Raw genomic sequence first — 13,702 nt, forward strand, 5'->3', positions numbered from 1 at the left:
GCACACACACACACATACACACACACACACACACACACACAAACTAGTTGCTCTATCTATGTTACAACTAGTCTCCTGGTGATCACAGCAGCCGGTTTCTTGTGATTAGTACTACACCCCTGTTGACTGGACTAAACAAGGGTTGCTTTAAGCTCTTTGGCCCCCTAAGGCCTATGAAGATCCCTGCAGTGGAGAAGCGATGTGTGAGGGTTTAAAAAGCAGCAATATGGAGAGAAAGCAATGTGTTGCACCATAGGGGGAAGGAATTGTGTGTAACACCATAGGGGGATGGCATAATGTGTAACACCAGAGTGCCCTCATTGCTATCCCTACTGGGCTAACAGGCCTGACTGCCTTGTCTTCTCACAGAATCAGGATATAATCATAAATCTAGACTTATTGGTTTGTTTGTTTCACATGTCTGTGTGTATTTATATCAGGGATGTGCATCTCTATCACTGAGGCTGATGTGATACAAATCTTGATGGAATCATCCAATACATATGAAGCAACTACCAGTGTCATACGAGTCACTGTTATTGCGATGCAGTGTGATTCGACATGATTTGATTCAACACAATGCAATTCAACGAGATACTACGAGATACGAGATGCTATGCAATTCAATATGGTACAGATAGTTTCATTTGATTTCTTTGGTCCCTCTTAAGCAGCTTGAGAAACAATTTATGAAACAGAAATGTTAATGATAAAAGGGTTAAAATGGTGTAAAAGTTGTGTTTTAGATATATATGACTTGTGGGCTATTTTAAAAAATACAAGCATTATTTTTAACTCACAATTGCTTTAGATTTTTATATTTATATTATATAACTGCATATTTCACAGCATATTATGGATGTTTAATTGTAATGTCTTGATCTTGGCCTAAAACTGTAATTTACAACTATAAATAATAAAACATTTAATATTTGCATTTAATTAAAAGATGCAGAGGGTAGGGAACACAAATTCCTATTTGGTTTCTGATATTACTTCTCATCATTTTAAGTTTATATTATATATTTTCCATTTCCATCATAAACACATCCACACCATAATAATTCATGGTGGGTATAAAATATACAATATATACAATATATATACAATAATGTTGTATAAAGCAATTCAACCAGTTGTCTGTTTGAAGAAACAGTTGTGCCTCGCACCAATTTCCCTTTTCAGATAGCAGAAAGCGTCAGCAGTAATGGGTTAGTCCAGTGTACATTTTATGTAGGGAAATGTGAACCACACAACCACAAAAGACAAATGCAGGCAGGATGAGAGACAGGCAGACATGCATATGAGAGGCACAAACGTATTGTAGTTTTGTTATATTATAAGCAAAGCTGGAGTCACAGCTCTTTTCCTTCTCTCATCAGTGTAATTAAGTGTCATTTTGTGAAAGCATAGTCATTAGCAGTGTCAGAGTATGTTTAATTAGTACACATTGGGTTATTAATCTGATTGGCAGGACTGACATATACTGTAGGCCACACACACACTCCCAGACTGTACACACATACCAAAGTAAATACCTGCATTTACAAATAAACTGTTGACCACCAACATTTTTCTGCCGGCTGATGTTAATTTCAGTCTAAGCATAGCAGAATAATAGAGACATTGTGCACAATTTTGCATCTATCTGAGTCTACAAAGACTTATTTAATAAAAAATGTTTTTTTGTTGTTATTGTTTCTTTGTTACATAGATTCATTCAGTTTCTTTCACCTTCAGATCCGCAGACAAGGAGGCATCCAGCTGCTGGTTGACCTACTGGACCACAGAATGAGTGAGGTTCACCGTAGCGCCTGCGGAGCCCTGAGGAACCTGGTGTACGGCAAGGCCAACGATGAGAACAAAGTGGCCCTGAAGAACTGCGGGGGGATTCCTGCCTTGGTCCGCCTGCTGAGGAAGACGGGAGATGTGGAAATCAGAGAGCTGGTCACAGGTAGAGTATCTGCACCTCTGTGTATATAGCTGCAGCCATTTTCAAGTATGATTCTGCTCCTGTGGCCTCAGGAGAGGTTATAATGGTGTGTGTGTGTGAGTGGATAGAATTTGATATGTGGAGATGCGAGTATCACACCTACACCAAAACTGGGTAATTTAATGTACCATTGCAAAACCTACCAATACAATACAAACATTGCAAGAATATTTCAGACAGAGCAAGAGAAATAAAAATAACTTTCTGTCTTGGTTTTTAGTTTACTGCTGTTTGTTCATTTTATTTGTTTCTATACCTATTATTTTGGGAATTTAGTAATCGACTGTGTGACTGATTACTCTTAAGACTGTTTTGGATGTTCTAGTCAGTAAATCCAAAACATTTAATACTGTGGTACCCAGCTATGACTCATACATACTAACACACAAAGACAGGAGGGACACGATGCATGCATTCCTAGAAACAAACACACACTTTTACATACACATAACCACAGTGTATTCAAGTCTCATTTGGCTTGACAGCGGCAGTAGTCTTAGCTGATTGATTTTATTTCATGGAGAATTTATACATTTAACTTTGACTGAAAGAATATTCTTTAGAAAAGGTTACTATTCACGCTGCAGAAACCAAGGCTGTTTCGTCTTGAGTTTCTTCGGATGCCAACAATATTTGATATTCAGAGTTCTCCTCAATGGACTGATAGAAGAATAAGAATGCAGAGGGAGCAGCAAAGCAGAGAGCTTTTTTAGTTAAAACATCGTTTCTCATGTTTTGCTATGTGTGCGCTCAACTTTTTTATCAAATGGTTAAGTTGTAATGCAAATAAGTTTGTCTTGTGTGTTTTCTGCAGGGGCGCATGCATACGATCACAGAAACGTGTGTCCACCTAACATTCGTGTCAAGTCCAGCGAGTGTGATGTTTTACAACCATTGGTCAATCTTGTTTTCACCTTGAGGGCATGAGCAGTACAAGTTAGCCAGTGCACTGGAGACAGACACGTACAACAGTACACACACCCACACAGACAAACTTAGAAATGCACATGCATACACACTCAGATGTACAGCACTTATTGTGGAGTTGCACTCAAATATCTGTGTAGGCAAAAGATGTATGGATTATATTTTAACACCCACCTAAGCACACAGACTTTACATGAGCTGATATAATCTGATTTTAGTTGCTCCTGAAATAGTTTGCAATAGGCCTCCCACAAGAATTTAATATTCTTCTAGAGGCCCTTTAGTACTGCAGCAAACACGAACGCATGCACTTCGTCCCTCTCTGCTTAACACAGATGCTCACACTCACACACATACACCACCCCAAGCATATGTAATCTCAATGTGCAGCCACAGTTAGTTTCCAGCATGACACTGGTTCTACAGCCTCAGGACAAGTGTGTGCCGATGTGTGTGTGAATTATGTTTGTGTATCTATCTTAGGATTTAGTCTGTAAAAGTTAAACTCTGTGATACTAATGAAATTCAGCAAGTAGTAATCAGACAAAGACAAAGACACACATGTGGCACACAGATTTGGCTACAATTTATATTAATCGGGTGAGCTGTGACCAGCCAATCCTTGCCTCTCTTCTTCTCATTTCTCCTCCACCCATTTTCTCGTGTCACTCCCTCTCCTCTTGACACTCTTCTTCTCTCTCCATTATCCATATACATGCTGGCCTTCTATGTGGTTCAGAGTCTTGCGTCGCATTGAGGTGGGCCGTGTGTATCTGCACTTGTATCACCAATGTTTCTCTCTCTTTGCTCAGACAAAAGCCCTCTTTCTTGCACCAGGTAAGCCATGAGATAAGAGAGACATGCTCACACTCATACAAGAGGACATCCCCAAAGATAATAGTACAATCGCACACTCATTCACTCATACACACACAGACTCAAAGGGACACACAAAACTACACATAACACACGAGCACATGCACACACACCGAATACTGAGATAAAGTCAATGGGGGCCCCCTCATGTTCAATTTGACCTCTGACCCCATTGTTCTTCAGCAGGGAACAAAACTCATCTTCAAGCACACGCACGCACACGCACGCTCCAACATCCATCCCTAGACACGTACCCATAGGTCACTTGCTCTCCGGGGAGAAACAGGACCTGGTAGATCACAATAATGACATCCAGCAAGCCAGCGAGGAGTTTTGTGTCTCCTTTTACAGACCCCTTGCATACTGATAACAACCCACCAAAGAATGGTGGACAGAAAAGACACAGGATGTTGGAGAAGAAGGAAGGAAGGAAGGAAGGACGTTGTTATATTTATCCGACCTCTTCACTTTTAGTGACACCGCTGTCACAGGTTGGATGGAGGCAGGAAATACAACTTGAGAGGAACAATTAGAGACATGCAGGTGGATGGAGGAGGAAGAAATGTTGAGCAGAAACAGGAAAGATGGAAGGAAGCAAGCTGTTACTTCTTTTCCTCAGACATGCTATTGATATTAAATTTGGGGAACACAATTGGAAGAAAAGGAGTGAAGAAGATGGGGAGAATGAAGAACAAATGGTAACAGTGCTTAGTAGGAAGGATAAAAAAGAAGGCAAGGACAGGGAAAAATTTGTTAAGGGAAAAACAATAAGGAAGGAGGGAGGAATGGTAGTAACATCCAACAAGGGTTTTTTTTTATGTTTGTGCAGACTCATGCTTCTCTATAAAACAAGTTTTGTTTTTATTCCAGATAAAGAAGCGAGAATGTGCACCAATCAAAATTCACAGAAAGAGAATTTATTGTTGACACTAAGCCTTACATGTCAGTGATGACAGTCGCCAGACTTCGCCTATAGGGAGATTCTGGCACCTTGAAGAACATCACTACAGTGCTGCAGAGGCTAAGAGATTAAAAACATAGCTTGGAGATGGAGTGTGTGTGTATTTGTGTGTGGTCTGTAAGCAGATTAACAAATGAATTAAATGCACCGCAAGTCATACTGCATCATATTTTGAGCTCTGACTTTTATAAATAGTCATCTTGCACAAACACACCACACACTGTGAAATTCTATCTTCCCTTTGCCTGACTCTTCCTGTCTTTGCCCCTGTCTGTCTGGCTCTCACTGCTGCTGGCTGAGTGAATCAGTCTCATGCATAACTCTACCCTGTTGTCTGTTTACTCTGGTACTTAGCATTGAACTCTACATTTCAACTGCTTTCATGCCACTGCAACCATATTTTGAAGTCTATCTTCATTTGCCTTGCGGAACACCCTGCTGGAGCTGTAATTCGCCACTTGAAACTGTTGCGTAATTACTCGGTAATTCAATTAGGAATGTGTTTCAAGTGTTGTTTTTTTCTTGTTTGTTTGTTTCTTTTTTTAACAAATAGAGACAATGAGTGCAGTGTATTACATGTCTTTTTTATGCTGCATTAGCCATTGACACAGTTTTCCTTAAGTGTGTCCAAAAATTTTGCACAGTGATACAATGCTTGTTCATTGTCTTGGCATGGATTATAGAAGCAGTAACTACACATTCAAGGGATCATTGGTTGAGATTCTTGCACTGGCTGGAGAAATGAAGACAAAGTAATTGTGAACAGGACTGAGCCACTAAATGCTTTGGACCGTAGTTGTGATGGGCAGCTACCAGATGAGTCTGCGTGAATGTGTCTGCACTCCTTCCTCAGGCCAGTGCTGCAAATACCATAACAGTGTAAAAGTTGTTAATTAGTATTACAAAAACAAATCCTTGTTAGCTCCTCTGCACTGACATGTAGCACGAAAGCAGTGGATATATTGCTCTGCCAAATTACATTTGTCTCAAAGCTTGACCTTCATTACTAATTGGTTGCTAAATGATTTGAAAGCAAGCAAATGGCAGTTTGTGACCACCAGGGGTTCATCAGGGGACACTAGACACAATTCTCAATTGCTGGACTCAAAAAATGTGGTTGTGCTAAAGTCATAACAAATCAGCCTCCTCATTACTGCGCTTGTGTTGTCAGCTTTGTCAAAGTATTTCCTTATTCTCTGTGATAAAAGAATCTGTTTAGGTCTGAGGGGATGAGACAAGCACTATGTTCTCATTGTGTTTTTTTTGATGACCGGAAAAACCTTCCTTCTACAATTTGGCCTATCTCCCTGTCGGTTCTGAAGCTTTATTGGCTTCATGGGTCTCAGTGTAAGGTAGATAGGATGAAGTCAAGGCTTCCGGGCCTGTCAGTAAAAGTCTGGTTGATGCAGAGGCTTTGTGTGTCAATAGAAGATGCTATCCTTACTCGTAGGCTCACCTTGAGGCAGTGGACCATGGGATGACCCTGCTGCAGCTGTTGCTACCTGCTCTGAAATGGTTGTTGAGCTGAGAAATTACTGCAGAAGAAAGTCACATGTTCAAAATGTATGCATTTGTGCAAATATATTTATTTCAATGATTTGAAAACTGAAGACAAATGTACATATTTTGTCTGATGTCTTGAAGTGCTGATTAATATTACATGCATTGCTTCTGTTTACCATATGCAAATAGAAAAGTGATACAGAAGTGACCAGCACTATTCTGCTTCTTCAAGCTAATGATGTTGGCAACAAATCAACAGTCAAATAATATTGCCTTTACTGGAAAATTCTTTACTGTGGTTTCTGTTCCTTTAAGGCACAAATCACTGTTCTCCAAATCTCCATGTCCCCACTACTGTTATAGTACTTGATAAAGCCACTTTAATTTAAGTCAAAGCTTATCACCTTCTTTTAAGAAGGCTTCAGGACAGAGCTCCATCAAAGTCATTACGGGGGTTCCCGTGGGGACTCGGGTACCTTCACCAGGATGACTTTTTTGCTGCTTCTATGATGTTATGAAATTGTTAGTGTCCTGCAGAAATTTCTCTGATGCATTTTCACTGTGGGAAGCACAGGCAGTGACAATTTACCCCACAATGCAGAACTTTACCTAGTGCTGACAAATGTTTTCGACAAAACCTACACGATGTGAAGTTGTTTGACCCCAGGGTCGAGTCAGCAATTGTTAACCTGCTGCTACCTATAATACTATCCAAAATCAATATTTCTTGTTTGATTTTTCAATCACAGATTTGTGTAGACACATTAGCTATGTAATTTGTCATCTTTTGCTTTACTCATCACCAGGTTCTGACCCCGTGGCTAACTAATTCACATCGAGTCACACAGATGAAGGCTGTTTAATAAAACATTGCCACTTGAGGCCTAACAGGCCTCACTCTCCCCTTACAAGTCATACTCTCATTTATTCATGAATTCATGCAATCATCTCCACATTTCCCCAAACCACCCAGCTCCTAGGAAACTGTCCGTCAAGCGTCTTAGGGGAACTAGTCAGAGGAGGGTGAGAAAGAGATAAAGATAAGGAGAGAGAATGGAAGAAAACACAGACACGTACACACACAGGCACACACACAAAGGCTGTAGTATGATGTCATTGTCTGTTGGTCACCTGATGTTATATCCATAAGGACACTGGGCTTAGCGAAGCATTACAGATCTATGTTTCTAGAGCAGGTGTGTGTGTGTGTGTGTCAGCCTTGAATTTGGCCAATGTTAGACAGTGGCAGACACAATGTCCTTGCCCCAGAAAACACTGAGGAGTCTATTCCTTTGTGTTTTCCCTCCTTCTGATCAATCTCTGTCTGTATCTCTGTCTGCAGAAAAAAAAAAGAATATCATAACCCCACCCTCTCACATACTTAGTGTGTGTTGTGCGCACATGTGTCTTTATTTGCGTGTGTGCCGGCTCATAGGTGAGAGAATCCAAGCAGCAGACAGGTTTTTCGTCAGCTCATCACAGACAACACTGTTTTAACGTGATTGCAATCACGCTCTGAAAACACTCACCACTTGAGAAATAGACCACCACAGGAAGAAAGAGAAAAACCAGAGAGAGAGACAGAAAGAGATGTATGAAAACACTGAGGTTTATAAGTGAAGTGTTTTGCCCAACACGTGTGTCTTCACCCTTGCTGAAGGTGTCACCCCCTGAGTGTGTGTGTGTGTGTGTTTGTTTTTAACTTGGTATGAAAAGAGCCCATGATAGAGGAGAGAGATTGAGAAGAAAGAGGGAGACTCAAGATGTTGAAACAAGAGGCTGATTAGTAAAATTGAAGGCAAATGTTGCTACTCTCCCACACAGACGCAAACACACATACACACACATATTCACACATACAGCCGGAGTGTGAGCGCTTGATTGCTGCCAAACAACATACAAGGTCATCGCCTTATTATCACCCTCCTCTTCTTGTCCTCTCAAGATCTCTCTCTCATACACACACACATACACACACACATTATCGTCTTCTTTAACTTTCTATCTCACCTCCTTTTTTTCTCTTTTCAACTTTTTCTCACATTTTTTTATCTATTTGTCTCTACTTGCACTTGTTTTATACTTGGTTTATTCTGTTACATTTGGATCTCCTCTCTCTGACTCCATTTGGCATTCTCTTTTACTGTTTTTCTCACAATAATATTTTGTTCCTTTAGTTTCCACATAGGATTTACCTATTACTTTAATTTTTAACAACTGTAATTAGAAATTAACTTTTCTTCTCCTTAATTGCTATGGGTTTTTTTTTTTGTCAATGGCTTTCATTCCAATCGTTTTGTGTACCTCCCTCTACATCGGCTATTCTTAAATATTATTCTGTATTTTCTTGGCCTGATTTTCCTCCCGCCTTTGTCTGTCATTTGCAGATTGTCATGATGACTGACACTAGCGCAGTACACTGTAAGGCATCAAGACCAGCGTTGCTGTTAGCGACGCAAAACTGGCTGCTAGTCAACACCCAGTGCCTTCATGGCAGTTTGTGTACAGTCTTTCAGTGAAGTGAGGCTTAATTCAAATCTCTTACTGGTGACACAACATGTCCTGACCCCTTTTCTCTCCATCTTTTTAGTAGAATACCTTTCCTTTCGGTTCATATGTGCCGGAGATAAATTGAGCAAATTCTGTCAAATTAATTTCAGTGTACGCTTCTGGATTTCTATAGTTTTTTGTTATGTTTTTCAGTCTTTTTTTACCCCAGGCAGGTCAGGCAGGTCAGGAGGTCAGAATTAGCTACTGAGCAACCTCCCTAGAGCTTTTAGGAATTCAGGCTCTTGCTTAGCTTCAGTATTGCTGTCGTTTCAGATGACAGACAGTATCTATAATCACTACCGTGCAACTCCCTGCCGCCCTTATGTTTCATTTACATTCACAAGCCCTGAGCAAAAATTGGATTGCCCATATTGTGTTGCGGAATGAACAGGACATCTTTTAGCTGCCTGACAGCCTCTATGAACACGGTCCATTGCGCACAGAGCACAGAGTGTCTTCAGTTGTGCCCATATTTTATTTGTGTGGTAACTGCTCAAATGAATGACATCTGTCATCTGGGACCTGTGACATCTGAAGCCTGATACTGAAATACATGAGAGATGGTGACCTTCAACACCACAGCTCTTTATAGTTTGTCATATTAAAAAAGTGTTGCATGTCTTCTCTGTTGTCTCAATCTGTTCCTGCCTCTCTAAACCATCACTCAGCTCCTCCAGCTCTCCTCCCCTCTCATTAGTTTTCTATTTCTGTGTCTTTCATCTCTGTCGCCCTCTGTTTCACACATGTTTGTCTTATTGTTTGTTACTATATCTGCTTTTTTCTATCTGTTGCTCTTTGGGTAGGGATGACCAGTGCAATCAGCAGGGACTAATTAACATATTTGAATCTGAGAATACTGATGGAGCCTGTGTGTGCGTGTGGCTGTGTGAGTTTGTGTGTCACAGCTGACCAACAAGGCTAGTGCTGTCACCAGTCTGCGAAGAGGCATCTGGTATTCCATCTGACAAAAAGAAAGAATGTGTGTGTGTGTGTGTGTGTGTGTGTGTGTTTACCCATACTGTATGTAATTAAGTGTTACAGTAGTATGCATGTGAGTCTGTGTGTGTGTGCAATATGTGTGCCCTTGGAGGTGATTGGAAGTATCCTTGTATACATTCAAACTTGTACAAAAAGTTTTTCGGCCAACTTGTGGATGTGTGCACATTGTTTGACTGTATATCTCTGCATATGCTTAGAGTGTATTTGTGTATGTGTGTGTGTGTATGCATTTGTGTTCTCCACCACACAGTGTGTGATAAATGATGCACTGGTTGGGCAGTTGGCGTTCTGCCTGGACCAACAAACTAATTAATTTCCTCAGATATCACAAGTATCAGGTAGATTGTAGAGTCGGATTCCCGAATAAAAGAGTGGGTGGCATTCTCAAAATTGATTTTAGTCAATTTCTTCCAGCATTGCCAGTCCTGAAATACCTCCACACTTCATTTGTGATATTCGAGTGCAGTGGAAAGTTCTGTCTGAGATCAGTATTATTATGCAGTAGGTTAAAAACAAAGTTTTGGGTTGTTTTAAACCAATCAGAAGGCCCCGCTTCAACTGCACTGACCTCACAAAACACAACGAGATGTATTTCCTGTGACATTACTGAGAGGTTAATGGAGCTTTTTGCTTTAAAATTCCATGAAATATGCGTCTATGAATGATATGCGGAAAGTTGACAGAGGGAATGAAGTGGTGGAAAAGAGGGCTGTCCTCACTTAGCCATGCTCTGAGAACACAAATTTGACAGGAACATTAATAGAAAGAAAAAGGCATAATATATATTATTATAATTGTGTATTTTTAATTATTGCAATAAATAACACATGCAATTAAATTTGCCATTAATTACATCATTACTTTATGTTTGCCCTGTAATATTCTTTATTGTTATTTACAAAAGAATGCAAACATTTTTAAGTTATTTCTTCGGCGTGTGTGTGCAGGCGTGCTGTGGAACCTGTCATCATGTGATGCTCTGAAGATGCCAATCATCCAGGACGCTCTGGCCGTTCTGACCAACAGCGTCATCATACCCCACTCTACCTGGGACTCCTCCCCCAATCACCATGACGACCGCAAGCTCCACCTCCATACCTCCCAGGTGCTGCGCAATGCTACTGGCTGTCTCAGGTAAAAGCAGCACACAAACACATACCCTGAAGAACACACACACACGCCCCTGACAGAATTGCTCACTATAGGCAGAGGATTTTCTTCCCCTCTCTCTTTCCTAATTCAACTCTCATGTAATACAGTAACATGCACTTATATAAATACTGTGTGTTTCCGCTTTCTTTCTTATCCTTCAGCAAAACAGTATATAGATCAAATTGTCATGTTATTGATTTATTGTTGAAATACAGTAGTGGCATGCATTATTCAACATGGTATAATTAAGCCCCACAGTATATGTGAGCTCTGTGTGTATGTATGTGTGTGTGTGTGTGTGTGCAAAAGTATGATTTATATAATAATACCTGCTGAGATTTACCATAATGAGACAATTGCATGGTGTGTGGGAATGAGTCTCTTTTGAATCTTTACTCCTGTGTGATTATAGATGTATAAATTCACACAACTATAAACAATGTACAGTTGTTCCTCTCTCTCCCTCTCACCCATTCACTCTATCTCTCTCACACTAACTTGTACTGGTAACCATAGCAACAACTTCTTTAATTGTCAAAGTCTTTTGTGTGTCAAGTTATTTTTTGGTGCAGTGTGCTGATAAATTATAAGTTCCTCAGTTGTTCATCACCCACTGAGATTTGATGCAATACACATAAAAATAAGTTGATAAAGAAAGTCAATCAAATCTGATGTTATTCATATGCTGACTTTAATAAGGTTTGTTCATTTTCTTGGCTTTTTTGTGTAGGCTCTACACATTACCTCTATGATCAGACAAACAACACTCCAGTCAGCTTTTGTTAATTCCAGGAAACATTTTGATTATTTTAAGTGTAGTTTGACTTTGGTTTGATCTTCAAATTAGTAATGATGCTAAAATTTAACGTTTGTACATAGCAAAATCCCCTGCACAAACATACTATAGTTGTGATTTTTTATATCTGGCTGTGTTATGTTTGGCATCTATGCCATTAGCACAGAAAATGAGCTCTGGTCCTTGATCCCATAAACAACATTTGTTCATCTATGTCCACACACTCTCACACCAACTCCTCAGAGGGCTGAGACGGTTTAGAAAAAAAAAACTCCATGTCCACTTGGCCGTCTCCCTTTGAGCTGTATACTCAATCAACCACCAGCAGCCTCTGGATTAAACCCCACCACGCTCGCTTTGCAGTGCTTCTGTCAAGCTGTTTCGAATGGTTATCTCCAGCTATTGAATGTCTCTCAAAAGCATTTCAAAGCCATTTTGAAGATGTTACAAACAGGTTTTGTCTGTTTTCACATAATTTTGTGTATAAGGTGCACTACTGTGTGCATGTGCATGTGCTTGTGCGTATGCAATCTACACACCAAAGCAAAGTCTGCAGTTGCTCCAGTCATTGTTCCATTTGTGATCACTTTAAATATGAATACTAGCTTTCATAATTGTGGTCTTTCAAAATATCCAAAATGGTAATTGCAGATATTGACTTACTGGATATTTGCATACTTCTAGTCATGAATGCTTTTCACTTAGACTTCTTTGACCACTGGCTGATGAGTCAAATAGACAATGATCCAACCCTAACCCTTTCATATGTGTCAATTGTTATTAATCTCAATGTGTAAAAATATCTTAAGCATAACATCACCATAGTTCTTGTACATTTCTGTATGTTTGCTGCACTAATATTGTATTCCACCTCAGAGGGTCTACCAAAGTACTCCACTTTGATTTGTATTCTAAATCTGAACTACAACTTGCCATGCTGAATGTATTGCTTGTATGCAGTTAGAGGCAGCATAGTATAAATAAGCATTTGGAGGGTAAAATCCACTGTAGTTTTTTTGTTATAAACCTCTCTGGTGTTTGTTGTCAGCACTCTAATGAAACAGCACAGGAACTGCCACAGGGGACTGTGGTACAGGACAAGATGATTATACACAATAACTCAATATCACAAACACCTGTAAAAATCTAATTCAATGCAATAATAGCTTTGCATTTGCCGTAAATATTACATTTGGGCAACTTATAATGTTATATTTTTTGTTAGGATGAGTCAGAGTTGTACAGTGCTGATATAACTCTTTTAGGCTGTTTTGCATTATTGCATTTTCATTTGGGTTGCACTATATTTTGTCCAGCTGTATGTGGAAGGGGACAACAACACTTTACACTTTTAGGGGTTTGAGAGGATGGTCCAATAGGTAATTAATACTGAAATATCTTCATTTAGAGACAGTCATTATTAAATGCATAGGAAAAATTATGGGCGTATATAACTGTACTTGCAAGGGTACAAAGCATAAGTAGGATTAGGAGTTTTTCATTTGTGTAATACCTGTGTAATGAAATTGATTCATATTTGTGTTTATACAAAGTTGCTACATCACTAGATGTGCGTTAGAGATAATGTGTTTTGTACCTTAAGATACAATTTGTACAAATTTAAAATTAAGTTGAAATTGAATGGAATTTTATTTGGATGTTTTTGCTATTTAGGCCAAATGAGTTGATAAGGTTCTTCATTTCATATCACACATGTTAAAGTAATAACAACAATACCAATAATAAGTTATGTTTAATATGGTATTCACATGTTGTGGTGTTTCTTTTAGTTGTTTGTTTATCCCAAAGCATATTGCCTTAAACCTTTCAGACAAAGTTATCAGTTTTTGCCAGTAATGTCTGTAGACTTTAAACTTTTATGTCAAGTTTATTATTTCCTAACTCACTAAGGTGTTTATAGGAGTTAAGTGTGTGTGTGTGTGTG

At 39.4% G+C, this 13,702-nt stretch overlaps 1 protein-coding gene across 1 annotated transcript in view; it reads left to right on the forward strand.

Annotated features, from left to right (window-relative positions):
- The window catches only part of ctnnd2a (catenin (cadherin-associated protein), delta 2a), a gene marked incomplete in the record, with an annotated part of 121,108 nt that overhangs the window by 51,239 nt on the left and 56,167 nt on the right, over positions 1-13,702 (forward strand). Inside the window, 2 exon segments of the mRNA XM_035656605.1 lie at positions 1,741-1,954; positions 10,757-10,943. Of these exon segments, the coding sequence (XP_035512498.1) occupies positions 1,741-1,954; positions 10,757-10,943 (401 nt within the window).

The sequence above is a fragment of the Morone saxatilis genome, unplaced genomic scaffold, assembly GCF_004916995.1.
Source record: "Morone saxatilis isolate NCDOM2014 unplaced genomic scaffold, NCSU_SB_2.0 Contig0, whole genome shotgun sequence".
Taxonomy (NCBI): Eukaryota; Metazoa; Chordata; class Actinopteri; family Moronidae; genus Morone; species Morone saxatilis.